Genomic DNA, 16,523 nt, shown 5'->3' with positions numbered 1-16,523 from the left:
AAAGGTGTAGTTGATATGCAGAACAGCATTCGCAGGCACATGCATCTACGGTATAGCAAGATACAAAAAAGGTTTCAATTTTATAATATGAACAATTGAGTCAAATGTCAGATATTCAGACCGTGGAACCGAAAGGGCGAGCCATTCAAAAGGATATCCACTAAGGGAACAACAATAATCTGGGAACTGGCGCAAGATAATGCAAGCAGAATAAGCAAGCGTGAAATTACAGTTTGCGCCAGTCAGTGCCCGCCCAATCGATATCTCATACCAGGAGTCACATCTAAACTTGTCTACGATATATCAGGATTAGAGAGGGTTCAATTCTATAATATGGATAGAAGGATCTAGTGACATACAAGAAAACTAAGTCTTACATGGGATAAAACGTGCAATAGGATATTCGCCTACAATGGAAGCATAGGTGGGAAGTAAACAAAAAAAAACAGGATATGTAAGCAATCAATAACCATGTAGCAAAATCGAGTCCCTAATCATAAAATCAGGAAACAGTGCGAGGAAACGTAAGCACCAATTGCAAAAGTCTACCCAATAAGAACAAAACCCGACCCCCCGTCTGAACTGAAATATATAAGAAAGTAAGAGATAGAAAAGAAAAGAAAAAGAGAAATGCCATAGAAACAAAAAGGAAACAAAAACCAAGCCCCATCCCCTAACCCCCCACCCTGCATACCAGCGGAAGGCTACGGCCAACCCCCCCCCCCATAGGCATGCCTGTCGCCCCAGTAAAAGAAGCCCCGAAGATAGGAAAAGGAGGACGGCCCTCGCGCCAGCCCCCAATCGCACCCCCCCCCCCCCGCCGCTTCCCAGAAAAATATACAAGCCCACCGAGATGGAAAGCGGGCATCGTTTTACGTCCATCTCAACACCCCAAAAATCACAATAATAAGCCGAGTCCTGTTTCTCCACCGGGACCAACCATACTGTACATTAAGCAGTCAATACTCAGCCCTGGCCAGTTCGAAAAGAAATAACCAAACTCCCCGATCCGATAGTTCCGTAGGCAGAGAAGCCCGATGAACAAACCTGCCCCGTGAGAGCCACCCAGGCGCTCAACAAAGGCATCAGCACAGTGTCATCCCCTCCACTCCAGGTTACGCTTTCCATCATTGAAGGCTTACGGCGTTGGTGTGTGATAGATGGCACAATAGTGGTTAGGACAGAAAAGGTAGTAGTTGCGCAAATCCGGACGATAAGTCCAATAGTCTCAGCATCCAACACTGTGTGCCCCTGGGAGTCATCGGTGTCTAAGGATCGGGTACAGCCGTATGCCAGATCCAGGATATCCCCATCTGCTCCTCCAGGTCTTATCTCAGGAGCAGTGGCCACCAACGAGTCATGGATAGGCAGCCAGTGACGGTGCAGGGAGGAGTGAAAGTCCTTGAGAGCCGAGAGGACATCCCTCAGTGTGAGCCCCATATCGGCTCCGCCGGTAGAAGCCGCTCTCATCGTCCCTGGGGAGCCCTCGGACGAGGTATAGCACACCGTACCAGGCAGACAGGATACAATTATGTGCTAGTGGCGGATGGGTGGGTTATGGCGGAGCATAGTAAAAGCAGCCAGTCGTGCTTCACCGCCCATCCCGTGCAGACCGCGTCCAGGAGAAGGAACACACCTCAACACCAGCTACGGCTGGCGAGCGGTCACTCCGAGGCCCAGGTCACCCCCAATCAGCCCACAAGAAAGACCGGAGCGGGCAGAGGGCCTATCGTCGACCCCCGGGACAGCCACTTCAGAGGGAGTATGCAAAATGGGAGCAGCAAGGCTCTGGGTTATTGCGCCATGATTAGCCTGCGTCCGCCCTTCAGTTCGGCGAGCAATGAGTTCCATCCAGGATCACCGGCTCTCAGTGTCCGGCCAGGGCTGCTTCCAGTCGCCTCCTCGCCGGCCGCGCCACCACTCGAGGTCCCGGCTTATCACCGACTCAGGCCGCAATCTTTGCGACGACGTTTCTCCGCCGTCCGGGGCGGCGCCAACTCGGAGCAACACGGCCGGGCGCCGCATCGTCTCAGCTCTATGGAGGTGCGGTTGAAATGCAGGATTGATGACAGGATGTTAGGGAAGGCGAGGGCGAGCGGCGGAGCCGGGCGCCTAGGCGGCCATCTTGGTCGCCGTCTTGGCTCCTCCCCCTTGAAAGGCTATTTGTTAATTTTGATTGTGCTTTGCATTTCCACAAAGGAAAGCAGGGGAGTTAACATAGAGAACACCTCAAACACAGAAGTTCTTGATTGCTCAAGATACAACCTCAATGTACACCCTAACATGCTTCTAGTACATCAGTGCAGTTGTAGCCCTTGCATAGTGTTATCCTACAGGGAGGTGTTATGCTGTTCTCTGCTACAGCCAGAAACTCTTTTATTATGGTGGTGTATATAACTCTCCGGTTTAGTGGAGCACAGATGTCAGACAAAGTGCTACTACATATGAGCATGGCTATGATATGCCTAGTGTTTGACTGGACAGGCTTCTCTGGGTGATGCTCATTACACCACACGGGGCAGGAGTGTGTCTCAGGACCTTTTGCTGGACAGAAATGTTGAGTCTAATAGGAAAGACCCACCCATTGATCCATGAGGTCTCCATGCCAAGATTCCAGAGGCAGAAATAAGTCTACAAAGGGTAAAGATATCCTGAAGAGACACATCATTTTAGGACACCACACGCAATGTATATGGTTTCTTAGCTGCACAACACACATGTAACTTGCCACACACAACTGGAACACTGACTGCATTGGAGTATGGATTCTAGCTATGGGGGACTAAACAGATATACCCACCGACAGCTGGTAAATCTGCCCTTCCAGGCAGATAATACTCACAGATGTGGATTTCACTGGGACAAACACTGCCACAGGAGAGGCCAGAAATGAGTCAGGTTGGTGCAGGATGACACAGCTTTCCTTTGCATGCAAGGCCTTTTATCACAACCTAGACTGCACATTGTCACTGTCCGAGAATCCCTCCTCCCTTGCAGATAACGACAGTCAGAGAGGAGACACACAGGTCGATGCCTTGTATGGAGTAACATTGTAATATTCTTTCTCTGAAGGTGCTATTGCAGTGATTTATGGATCTCTCTTGTCCATCTTCTCCCCTAGGTGCTGGTCGTACATCGGGAAGACAGGGGGAGTTCAGCAGCTATCCCTCACCGAGGATTGTATGACTAGAGGAACCATCCAGCATGAGCTGGAACACTCCCTGGGCTTCTACCACGAGCATGTCCGCAGCGACCGCGACAACTATGTGACCATCATGACACAGTACATCTCGCCTGGTCAGTGAAAAAACGGAGTACTGCTCAGTTTCCTGATGGGCTCACCTGGGCATTGATTTAGACCCCTGATTTGTTCAGCTTCGGTTTCATCACAAATACCCACCAACACACCCTGTCCACCAATCTCTCCCTTGGTAACAGTGATCAATATTTGTTACTGTCTCAGGCTGGTTTCCTTTTCACAAAAGGTACCCCTGCTGGGGGGCATTAACTGGAGAAATGCTTCATTTGAAACCATTTGTTGTTTACATACATAAAAACTCCTGGCACAGGATAAATTGTGATCCGTATTTAAAACGCCCATGTCCTGACGTCGATATTAATACTAATAATAATAATGTGAGCATTTATAAAGCGCCTGGTTACACCAACTGGTGTGTCCCCGCGCTGTGATGAGAGGCAGAATACAAATGAACCTGACAACAGAAGAACCTGGACAATTCGAGAGACCCTACAGGCGCTGAAAGAGATGAGTTTTCAGGTCTTCCCTAAACTTAACCTCGGAGACCTCTAACCTAAGGCTCAGAGGAAGTTTGTTCCAGTTCTGAGGAGCCAGGCGACTAAACGACCAGCACCCCATCCTAGCCTCTGGACCTTGGGAACAAGTAGCAAGCCCGTCCCACAGGATCTAAGTAGCCTTGTGGGAGCATAGCGGGTGATCAGGTCAGCCAGGTATGCGGGACCCATTCCCTGTGGGATGCGATGACAAATGCAAAGGGCCTTAAACAGCACCTGTTCCCTAATGGGAAGCCAATGATGGGCCGCCAGAGCCTTCCTTGAGGATCAGTGACTGCCAACTACAGTGCCCTGCTTCAGAGTGACGGACCCAGATTTACACAGACGTCACACAATACAGCGCAGCAAGTTAATTTGCTTTGTTGCATGGAAGTGATAGAGCGCGCGAGGTCACCCAACCAATAATTTCGCCGCTTCGGGCCCATATATTTCAATTCACCATATACATTGACCGGGTGACTTCACGGGCTGCTACCAATTTGTGTGAATTCCCTACTGTTATTCCTCAGTGTACCCGACTTACCATCCACCGACACGGGTACCTATGACCACAATGGATCAGGGAGCTAGCTGTAAAAGGCAAGGCAGCAAAATACAACTCAAAATGACATTCAATACTGTTGTAAAATGACCACGGACAACTGGAAGTTTTAAAGTCTTTATCTAAAGTTCGTTCTCAGTAAGCATTAGATTTACAAGAATAAGACAATCGATAATCAAGATAATGAAAAGTACATAACTATAGAGAAATAAAGTCAGGGTAATCATGGAAATGCTAATATGGGATGCAACAGGAAACGCTATGCATTTAGGGCAAAAGTTGTATAGACAGTTTAAGTAAGGCCGTTCTAGACCATATCAGGGAATGACAAACTGCAATGCAAAATATGATTTCTAACAGGTAGGGGAACATGGGAACACGTTATGAAAAATATGCAATGTCTTTACGTTTCAATAGTTGCGGCAAAAGCATGGAAAAATCAACATATGCAAAGGTGTGTCTTTATTGAAGCAAAAGACAGAAAAATAGAAAGGTGCAAGTTTAAAGAATTTAGAGCAATATTTACCTAGACTGGTGTGGAAACCAAACCCTGGCCACGGGTCAGTTAAGGACGGGAAACCCTCAAGGAAGGATACCCCTCAATGGACAGCAGGTGCAGAATGGACACCCAGGACAGGACAGGAACCCCTCAGGTTAGGAATCAGGACAGGACCTCAGGACAGGACAGGAACCCCTCAGGACAGGACCAGCACCCGCAGTTCGGAAGCAACGCCTGCGCTCCACCCTCTCTGCAGCTATCGATCAAGACCCCGATTGGGTCAGCGAACTCCCAGCAAAGTGCTTCGCCAGCACTTTAAGGTTCAGTAGAACCTTAGTCTATGGTCAATTTCGGACAGAGTGCTCCGCAGCTCTCTGTATCTTCAGTCACCTATTGAGTGCGATGGGTCAGTGACAGGTCAGCTAAACCAGACAAGTCGGACAATTTCCCTAGGTGAACCCAGGGTAGATATACAGTTTGTGGACGGTGTACCACCCCCCAATGTTGCAAAGTGTCAGAATCCCTCAATTTGGATTGGTCCTAAGGTAGGATTTGGGTAACACACCAATCAGAACACACTATTCGGATGCCTACTTTGCATCTCTGGGTACCGCCTAGCGAGATTGGGGTTCTCATGAGAAAGTCCAGGGAAATACAATGACAAGTTTACATTGTTTCAGAATGGGGACACATGACTCCGTCCTGCTGAGTTCGCAGGTCAGTTTCTCAGGAGCATCTTGCCCATCCCTGCCAGCTGGCTGAGTTCCACCAGCCAAGGTTGACTTCTCCCCAGGCGGACGGTCCTGCGCAGTAAGGACCTCCAAGATGGCTTTCGACTCAGTCAGACCCCCATTTCCCACGGTACATGAAAAGTAAGCGAGAACAAATTAATACATAGAAATAACGTTATGAAAACACATCATTGGTTTTGTACTTTCAACTTATCACCAAAAAATATACTTATGCAGTCTAAATGTTAGCTACATATACACGGGCACAAGAGCAATGGCACGAGCAGTACCACGTTACTGCCAAAGCTATGTATTACGCATGCGCAACTATTTCCCTCCAAACCTGCAAACACGTCAGGACACGTGAGTGTGACTGACGCATGCGCAGAAGCTATTTCAAAGCAGCGGCCATTTTACGGACTCGAATTAATCGTATTAGAAACACACATGTGCAAGCTTCATTTACCTCGTTTCAAACATGAAATAAAGGTTAGTAGGACGTACAAATTATTACTTGGTTACACATGAGCGAGGTTCATGACAAAAGCAAGTCGCAAATGCGAAGCTTTGCTTCATCAATCCCCTCTTTGATGATATTTACTATCATCACAAAATAAATGGAACCAGATGCCAACTTCTCACACTTTATACAGCTCTATCTCTTCCAACAAGCGATTTAGCTTCTCTTTCTCATTTTTGGTAGGGTGAGAATTTTTCACCCTTTTGTATATCTGATTATTTATTTCTTCCAGTTCAAGCTCATCCACACTTCGTTTCACTTCTCTCGCATTCACTTGATGCTTTCTGGTGTGCTTACGGCATTTGCAACAGACAAATATGAAGAATATGATAAGACCTATAATTCCAATTGGCATCAGTACCTTACACAATAAGCTTTTACCTAAGCTAGCAAGCCAATGACCTACATTTGAGAGACCATCTACCAGTCTCTTCCAGGCACTGTCAACCTCGAGTGGTTTGAGTTCCCTTTCCAAATTAGTAATGTTTTTCACATATCTTTTGAGCTGCACACTTTTGTCCGGAATATAAGTGCAACAATGTTGCGCCTTCAACATCCGGCAGACTCCACCCTCTTTTGCTAATAAGGTGTCAAGAGCAAGTCTGTTCTGCAAAACCATTGATCTGATCGCAACCATTTCGGTATTGACCAGCAGAAATCCATGAGCTGTGTCAGTAGACAACACATCCACTATAGTGGACAATTTGCAAATTCTGTGAGTGTTCAGAACCACTCCCACTCCAGGTATCAGTGCACTGAAAAAACTACCCATTATTTCACCTACGCTTTCTCTTTTACTACGCACTAAGCCATTAGTATTTTCACTGCTTCCAGCAACTCCATTCACATGGTATATTTTCGGGAAGACAATGCCAAAATAGCAGCTTCCATACCAGTGATCCGGCAATTTGAAATAAGCCTTGTCCCCACAAATATAATAAATTCCAGGAAACACAGGCTCTGACCCATTTTTGAAACCCCAACCTCCAATTACCTTGTAATTATGTTCGCATTCACTGGAACCAATGAAAATGTTATTATAATAGCTAGTCTTCTCGCGGTGAAGACATAGCTTGCCTTTCTTTTCAAAATCCAGCAACAGAGCAGGACCCGCCCCACCAGTTGAGGTGCCTTCCATGTTCTCTGCCCATCTTGGCCTTTTCTGTCTTTCGTCATCTGCCTTTCTTTGTATTTTTATTCTCCTTTTCTCTGCCATGTTCAGGAACATCTTTTCCTGCTCACGCAAAGAACAAGTCAAGTTATCTCTGTGTGCGTCACCTATGTCGATATTACCTATAGTCAGAAAGTATTCGCCCATATAGCGAGTCACATCACTTTTGGTATGTACAGGATTCAAGTTCCCACGTATAGGAAGTTCAGAAAAGATCACGTCATTGTTAGAGTAATAGTACTGTAACGGTCCTCTTTTGTAAAATAAACTGGCTAAAATGCTACAGGAGATTCCATATGTCAGGGGCAAGTGATGGTATGTCACGCCTTCAGCTACAGAGGTAGGTAGCTTCATGCAGACATAGCAATCTTCAATTTCCATAGTCTCTACATAGCGTATTAACAAGTTTGCGAAAACATTTAAGTGTGTCCTGTTCTTAACTCCGTGATAATGTAGTCCTCCCTCATCTGATGCTTCTAAGTCTTGTTTTGTTTGTTTCAGTGCTCTCTCATGTCTTGCTACAGTCTGTGTTGTCAGCTCCTCACTGTCAGTATTTACAATTTCAGTAGGGTAAATATTAGTATTTTTGCTCACTGCAAAGGGAATGAACACTGTTAGTCCTATCCAAACTAATATCAGTATAACTATACTACATACACATACCTTGCAGCATGTTTTGCAACAACTGCGACTAGGTCTACCATTCACGCTTGAATCAGACATTTTGGCTCAGAAGAAGTTTCTCGACCCCTCTTTGTGACTTTACACAAGTAGCTTACTTTGTGCAAATTCACGGTGGCTCGTCTTCTTCTTCGGCAGAGTACTCGGGGACGGGTTCTCCGTCGCTTTCGTCAGTTATATCGAGCTCTTCAAATTCTTCCAAAACAAGCGTCCATTCAGGTGACTTGTACTTTTTGTTTTGTCCCTTTATTCGATCACTCCTTCTTTTGGAGGTACCTTCTTGTTGCTCAGCTATGCGAGCACTTCTCCTTTCTTCAGCACGTTTTTCTTCCACCGTTTTTATCCTTAGCCTCAATTTCTTGACAAATCCAGGCTCAATGTGCTTCCTTTTCTTAAGTCTTTTAGTTGGCACTTGGACTTCGTTTTCTTCTCTTGCCCTCTTGTTCTCCTTAGTTTGTGGCAATTCTGTTTCAGTTTCTTCCCCTTCTATCTGACTAGTTCCAGGGCTAGCATCTATTTCTTCTGCCTGGTTACTAATCTGGCCTTGTTCAGGACAGTTTTGTGTTTGTTTTTCAAATGTCTCTGTTTCTGTTTCCTGAACACGTTCTTCTAATCCTATCTGATCCTGTTAAAGCACTTCGATCTCTGGACTTTCTTCTGCTCGAACTATTACGCTATGTCTAGTCTGTCCCTTCCCGACATCAGGAGTCAGTGGAGGAGTATCAATCACTTGCTCTGTCCCTGTCTGACCTTCTCCTTCCTCAGTTTTGATGTGAATCTCAAGATCCTGAGGTTCTTCGCCTGTGCCTTGCTTTTCCTCTCTAGTCCACTCTCTACCTTCCCAAAGTCGCTCACTTGTTCTGATGGGGTCTTCGGTGAGATCAATCAATGGTATCCACTCCTCTGGCCATATGCTCGGCAGCTCGTCTTCAGCTACTTCTGGCTCAACTTCTTGGACCCCTTCAGCAGGCTGGACTCTTGGTAGTTCGTTATCAACTATTCCTGGGCCAACGTCTGCTGATCCCGCAGCTTGACTGGTACTGGGCTGTACGTCGTCAGCTACTTCTGGTCTGGCTCCTGCAGAGTCCTCTGCTGGACGCCCTTCTTCTTCAGGCTCTTCGTCTGGTAATACCGTCTGGGTGTGGCTGGCGTGTTTCCAATGTGGAACCCCTGCACACTTTACTGCTGTGGTTGTTACCAGGATCACCTGAAGCTTCTCTCCCCACCTTGGCTCCAGGCAGCTCTTCCGAGTATGCTTCTTTATCTTGACCCAGTCCCCCGGGACCAGTTTGTGGAGAGGAGTCGTTGGATTGAGGATGGCGTCTTCTCCGATCTGGCGAGAGATAGAACGCACTTGGTCACCTAATCTCTTGCAGTATTCAAGCACCAAATCATCAGTAATACTCAACAGTTTGCTTCCTGGCACCCATGCTTGTCTCATCACTCTTCCCATCAGGATTTCATGGGGACTTAGGCCTGTCTTGCGGTCAGGAACACTTCGGAGTCCCATCAGGACCAAGGGCAGGGCCTTCACCCAGGTCATGCCAGATGCATCACACAGTTTTGCTAGTCTGTTTTTGATAGTTCCATTTATTTGTTCCACTATTCCAGAAGCCTCTGGACGGTACGCACAGTGAAGCTTTTGTGTGATTCCAAAGGCCTTACAGAGTTCGTCGATTACATCATTCTGAAAATGTCGGCCTCTATCTGATTCAATAGTAACTGGAACCCCGAACCTAGGTATCAGTTCTTTCAGTAAACACTTAGCTACTGTCATTGCGTCATTTTGGGGAGTAGGGAAAGCTTCCACCCACTTCGAAAATAAACAGACCATGACAAGGACATATCGCTTCCCTTCACAACGTGGCATGGTGATAAAATCAACCTGTATTCTTACAAAGGGACCCCCTGACCTCCCAATTTTTCCCAGTTCCACCGCAGTTCTTTTGCCTGCGTTCATCCTTTTACATGGCAGGCACCTCTGGCAGAGGGACTCTGCTACTTTCCTGAACTTTTTACTGTACCAAGTCTGTTGGAACACTAGAATCATGGCGTCCCTACCAATGTGTGATCCTTCATGTATCAATCTCGCCATTGTGCTAAGTAAGTGTCTAGGTAACACAGGCATACCAGTTGGGCCCAAGATGACACCATCCACACGTCTTGGTCTACACCCATCTTCCTTCCACTTCTCTCTCTCTTGCCAAGGTGCCGCCTGCTGCCACTCTTTCACTTCATCCCATGTAGGCACTTCTTCAAACACTTGAAGTTGGCAGCTGGTTCCGGGCCCCCCTCGTTTTGGATTTATGATATATCGATCTCTGGCGCACCATTGGGCCACTCGATCAGCAAAATCATTTCCCAGTGATACAGTGTCCATGCCCTTCTTATGAGCAACACATTTTACCACTGCCAGTTCCTTTGGTAACTGGATTGCCTCTAAAAGGTCTTGAACAACTTTTCCATTTCGAATAGAGGTACCTGATGAAGTCAGGAACTCCCTCTGTAGCCACAACTGGCCAAAGTCATGCACAACCCCATAACACTACTGACTGTCAGTATACACTGTTATGCGTAGGTTATTCCCAATTTTGCAAGCTTTTATCATAGCGATCAATTCGGCTACTTGTGCAGACTTTACGTCAAATAGATAACCTGCTTCTTCAATTTTGGTTAAGGAGACTACCGCATAGGCAGCACTCAGGCCTCCTTGTTCATGTCTTAGACATGAACCATCCACAAACAATTCCTTGTCATGCACAGGCAATGGTGTTTCTTTAATGTCTGGACGTGGTTTGGTGCTGAATTCTGTTAAATCAATACAATTATGCTCATCATCCACCCCCTCTTGCATATCCATTGGATCGGGGAGCAAAGTGGCGGGGTTCAGAATACTGCACCTAACAATGTTTACATTTGCAGCACCCACAAGAATCCTCTCGTATTTAGTCAGCCGACTAGGGGTGAGATACTGAGTCTTCGTCCTGGTCAGTAAAATTACCACTCCATGTGGAACATACACAGTTACAGGATGTCCCATGACAATGGACTCGCTCAGCTCTAAACTTGCGCAGGTAGCAGCTACTGCTTTCAGACATCCTGGTAACCCAGCAGCCACTGGATCCAGGGTGGCAGAGAAATATGCCACAGGCCTTCTGGTTGTGCCATGTTCTTGAGTTAGGACTGACAACGCGCAATTATCGCGAGTGTCACAGAATAGGGCAAATTCCTTAGAATAGTCTGGCATTCCCAACGCAGGAGCTGTACACAGACAATCCCGTAGTTTTGTGAAGGCTGTTAAGCTTTCATCATCCCATTGTACAATATCCGGTGTTCCTCTCTTGGTCATTTTTATCAAGGGCCTAGCTAGGACTGCAAACCCCAGAATCCATTGCCTGCAGTATCCTATCACTCCCAGGAATATTCTGATCTCTTTCTGAGTACGGGGTAACTGCATCTTTTGAATTATTCTCACCCTTTCTGATGTTACTTTCCTGACACCTTTCTCTATCTGGTGCCCCAGATATTTCACTGATTTTGCACAGAACTGTAATTTGTCAGGGGCCACTTTATGTCCCTTCTCACTCAGGTGATTCAGTAGGGCAATGGTGTCAATCACACAATCCCTATGACTTTTAGACGCCACCAAGAGGTCGTCAATGTATTGCACTAGGACAGAGTTCCCAGGTAAGACCAAAGTTTCCAAACATTTTTTCAAGATCTGATTAAAGATAGAGGGGCTCTCTGTGTACCCTTGAGGGACCCTGTTCCAGACATACACGTGACCATTGAAGGCAAATGAGAAAAGAAATTTGCTATCTGGATGCAAGGGAATGGAAAAGAATGCATGACATAGGTCTATCACAGTGAACCACTCAGCATCCCAGGGAATCTGATACAGAATCACTGCTGGGTTCGGGACAATAGGGCACCAGGGGACCACTATCTTGTTGACTTTTTGTAGGTCCTGCACTACTCTGTACTTGCCACTAGGCTTCTTGATGCCCATAATCGGTGAGTTACATGGGCTACTCAATACTTCCTGTATGATGTTTCCTTCTAGCAATTTCTGTATTTCCAGAGTGACACCTGCTCTCACTTCTGCATTCATTCTGTAGGGTTTAGTATTGGGGTATACTGCATTGTCCTTGATTGCTATCTGTATGGGGTCCACGTTTTTCATTAACCCTACATCTTTCCCAGTAAAGTCCCATACCTCTGGCTTCACTGCTTCTTGGAGTTCTTTGGGCAAATCCTGCATGGTCATTCGTTTAATCTCTGAGTCAGGTCTGATTAACATTAATTTATAAATGCCATCTTCATCTGGGGTCTGAATTTCAACACCCTTTGGTGTGCAAAAGATGGTACAGTTCATTTTGCACAGCAAATCATGTCCCAGCAAGTTCACTGGACTGGTGTCACAAACGACAAATCTATGCATTTCCTTAAAGTTTCCAATTGAGATCTCCATGGGCTTGGTAACAGGAGTACTAATCAATTGATTAGATACACCCACTACTTGGATGGCTTCTCCCGAGAGGGGTAGGTTTGGAACGTCCACTGTTCTCACAGTAGAACGGGTAGCGCCAGTGTCCAACAGAAAAGTGACATCATTTCCGTCAACCTTTCCTTCAATGTATGGTCCGGACTGGTCTACCGGCAAGGAGGCGCCAAGTACGCACTCCTCGTCCTCCCCTCTCAGGCCCCGTCAGTACTGGTCATCACAAAGGAAGGTATCATTTAACAAATACTGCGAAGTTGCTGCATTTCTGTTCTCATTGCTTTCCCAGACTTCTACCTCATCACCCTCTGTGGATTTTCCCTTATATACTTGCTTTGGAGCTCGGGGCACCTGAATCGTTTTTACCTGTGGTTGAGTCTTTCTTGGTCTTTCTTTCTGCGTCTGTGGAGTTAAATCAGGTGTTTTGGGGTTATCGTCAGGAAACTCGTTTCGCCAGTGTCCAATTTCTCCGCACTGGTGACAGGGAAATTTCTTCATAGCCTCTTCTCTGCTCATTTTGGGCCGGGGCTTACCTCCTCCCCCACCCCCAGGACCTTGGTTCTGAGTGTTTTTGGCCATGTTACTCAATTGTTTTTCCTGCTGTTCTGCGAGCTTCACTTGAGCCCACATAACCTTCTCTTTGAGGGCCTTTTTCTTTTCTGCCATCTCGTCCTCGCAGTACTTTGCGTACCGCAGGACCTCGTCTACCTTTTTGGTATGCCAACAGATTTTATTATCCTTTATCCACTGACAAATTTTGGGTCTTAAACCGTTTACAAACCTGTAAATGAAATGCGTCATATCCTTCATCTCGATGTTATCTATACCACTGTATGTTTTAAACACCTGCAACAGCCTTTCATAATAGGAGTGTACTGTCTCGTCTCTTTCCTGCGTGGTTCTATCTATCCGGGTCCAATCAGTTTCCTTTGCGGGCACCTTATTTTTCAAATGCTGAATTACTTGTTCGTATTTTTTCATCACTTCAATCGACGGCTCCCCTGTGTTAGAGTCCCTCGAGTACTCCTCACTAGGCCAGGCTATGGCTATTTTACACTCAGTCCATAGATCTACCGGGACCACGATATCGAAAAATCCATCCAGGTCTTTCCACAGGCATTTTTGCACCTTTACGAACCTTTCCACTTGCCGGTACCAGTCAACTGGCTTTTCGCGCAATTTCGGGAAATCGTTAGTAAAGGACACAATATCCTGTCTGGACCATGGAACGTGCACATACCTCCCACCTGGTACTTCACGCATGGGGCATAACTGTTCGGGCTTGTCCACTTCTCTCAAAGCGAACTCAGGGGTCGCTTGTCTGGATCGAGCCTCATCTTTCTTTCGTGCCCACCTGCTTTTCCATTTTTCCACGTCTCCCCATTTCTGCAAAATTGCTAGCAACTCCTTAATCTGCAACTTTTTCCCTGACACATTCAAGTTCTCTATATCCTTGTCTGAGAATTCAGCTCTGTAAGGTTTTTGCAAGGGCTTGGATCTTGAAATATCTACCCCCATACTAGCTGCAGTGTCTGTCAGCTTTTCGTGGAGCACTCTGGTACTTCTGGTAAGGCTTTTACACATAAACAGCAACTCTTCTTCAGAGTAGGTATTTAATCTGTCTAATCCCACATTTCCTGCCATTAATTCCTCTATTTCTACCCTCAGTTTGTAGAGGTCTAAAGGTTTCGTTTGCGGAGTCTGTTTTTCTAATTCACGACTCCAATTTTCAATTTCTTCCGGAGTTACCAGAGAGACACTCCTCGTACCTGACGTTGATTCTAATTTAATTTCTTTCGCATTAAAAGGATTATGCCTCTTCTGCACTCCCTTCCCGGTCTGTTTGTTTGGCAGGTCCAAGAACACAACTTCGGACTCGCACTCACTGGACTGATCGTCTATCAGTAGGGGCTCCTGCCTTGGTGGGGCCATGATTGGGTTAATAACTGGAGGGTTTGGACTTCCCTGATTATTCCCATATAACGGAACCACTGGTCTAATTGTTACCGGAATAGTCAAAGCCTCAGGACTGTTATTTAACTGGGAGATTTTCTGAATTATTTCTGTTCTCTGTCTAGCTAGGGCCTCTTGCTCCCTTTCATCTAGTACTCTTCCTAATGTTCGGTCAGGTATCATCTGTGGGGTCAGGTGAGGGGTAAAACTCGGGGCAGTAGGATGCGTTTCACTTGGTCCTCCACCATAATTTGGTTTAGGGAACAAAGTTCCTGTGCCAAATGACCTGCGCTCTTCCCCATACGGAGGCTGTAAAAAGGGCATTCCTGAACTTAATGGTTTTTCTTCGTTTTCATAAAGAGGTCTGGGGAAAAAGGCTCTTTCACAGGAATATTTTTCCTCCGGGCTCACGGGCACTCTAGGATATATATCTCGTACCTCCGCGGGTCCGGGATTCTCAAAATAGGGCAGTACCTGACCACCTCCCCCCCTACTTAGGTATCTGTCCTCTTCCTTAATAGATGGACGCTGGGGATTATCTCCCGCACTGGAAGGTCGGGCTCCCTCATTATAAGGGGGCGGGTTTCGCGTAAAAATGTCATCTAATAATTCATCGTCTGACTCCCCAAGAGCTCCCCAATGCTTACTCTTTTCTGTCTTTTTCTCTCCCGCAGAAGGGGTACACGCTGGCATCATGGGAAACATGCTCTGTCTCCACTGTTTCATCTTTTTGTCCCTGGTCTCTTGTTTCAGCCTTGGGTACCACTTGGTCAGACCTTTGTCCATCCGGGGTTTCTCTCTTTCAAAAGCCTCAATCTCCCATTCCTCTAATGCCTCATACTGCGTTAGTCTCGGTCTGGGATGCAATTCATTCATTCGGGTTCTCAAATTAAATAAAATCCTACCATTGAAAGTACCGTCTAACGGAAAAGCCAATATTCCGTCATCTTTGGTGTACTTCACCCAATTTTCCAACCACACACAGGTATTGTACCCTCGGTCAAACATCATGAACGAGGCAGGAGTATTGGGTGGTGGGACAATAACGCCCTCTCTGGATTTAATCGGTTTGTCCGTTTTGAAGTAATTCTTTACCTTATTTACAAGGGACATTTTTCTCTTAGTTCCGTACATAATATCGTATCTATTGGCTTTCCACTGATCCCTTTCAAACCCTTGGTTTCTTGGATCGGGTCTAGTCTCTGGACTATACGAGTGCCACATACGATTTCTACGCTTAACTTTGTTTACAAAGTTACCTCCAATCAGAATGCGCCTTGCAATTCCGTGCGACCAATGCGGTGCACGCGTTCAAATATTTTCGACCAATGGGTGCGCGGCCCCTTCGTGAGACAGTTCTCACTCTTCGGCGCTCACCCCTCCTTCACAATTCCAGCCCCGCTACCCGCCCGCTGTTTCTACCAATCCCAGCGCGGCACAGAGTGACGTCAGAGACGCTTCGCGGCTGACTCCCTCCCTTTACAAGGTAACGGAAACTTTCTTTCTTTCTAAAGTGCTAGTGCTTGGTTATTTTACAACGAATACACATTCGCCACAGTGCTCAAGTGCCTAGACAGAGAAAGAGTTATTTTACTGCAAGTAAACTACTTCCATTTACTTTTCACACGCTGCGGGTAGATCTCTTCCGCCTACCCTTCACTCTAGCATCAGTGAACCTGTTACTTCCCTAAACTCATCCACTTCTCCGGGATATATCCAAATCTAAGGTTTCCCAGCGAACCCCTCTGCTTTCACCCAAGCTCCGATTAACCTGCTACTCTTCCGATGTGACCCTTACTAGGTTACGCCACTATTGGAATTTTGCCAATGAACCTCGTTACTGACATTTATTCACACATGTATTCAGAAAAAACCCTAGTTAGTGCTTCCTGGTTGTACCTAACCTGCACCTAACTTTCCTCAAGCCTGCGACCTCAAGGCAAATGGATTCCATTCACCACTTTGCCATTCAATTCCCCGGGGAGTTCGGACAACATTGAACGAGACGGTTTACAAATGCATGGATTAATACATATAACAATATAAGAACAAGAATAACAATGATAAAACAATTCATAAATTTCAAAGCAGCGTATTCTCAAGAGAATGATCA

General features: G+C 46.3%; 1 protein-coding gene across 2 annotated transcripts in view; it reads left to right on the top strand.

Moving 5' to 3' along the window:
* Nucleotides 1–16,523, top strand: part of LOC144826063 (embryonic protein UVS.2-like) — a 68,076-nt gene that overhangs the window by 12,326 nt on the left and 39,227 nt on the right. Inside the window, exons 1-2 of one of the 2 annotated variants that reach the window (XM_078684371.1) lie at nucleotides 825–2,043; nucleotides 3,122–3,297. In XM_078684371.1, the coding sequence (XP_078540497.1) occupies nucleotides 1,841–2,043; nucleotides 3,122–3,297 (379 nt within the window). In that variant the 5' untranslated portion in view covers nucleotides 825–1,840. Of the gene's footprint in view, nucleotides 1–824; nucleotides 2,044–3,121; nucleotides 3,298–16,523 lie in introns of those variants that run through there. The other variant, XM_078684372.1, reaches the window with a different exon arrangement.

This window comes from Lissotriton helveticus, chromosome 3_2, assembly GCF_964261635.1.
Source record: "Lissotriton helveticus chromosome 3_2, aLisHel1.1, whole genome shotgun sequence".
NCBI classification, from domain to species: domain Eukaryota; kingdom Metazoa; phylum Chordata; class Amphibia; order Caudata; family Salamandridae; genus Lissotriton; species Lissotriton helveticus.
Note: the sequence above shows the minus strand (reverse complement) of the source record. Positions and strands in the feature narration are given on the sequence as shown.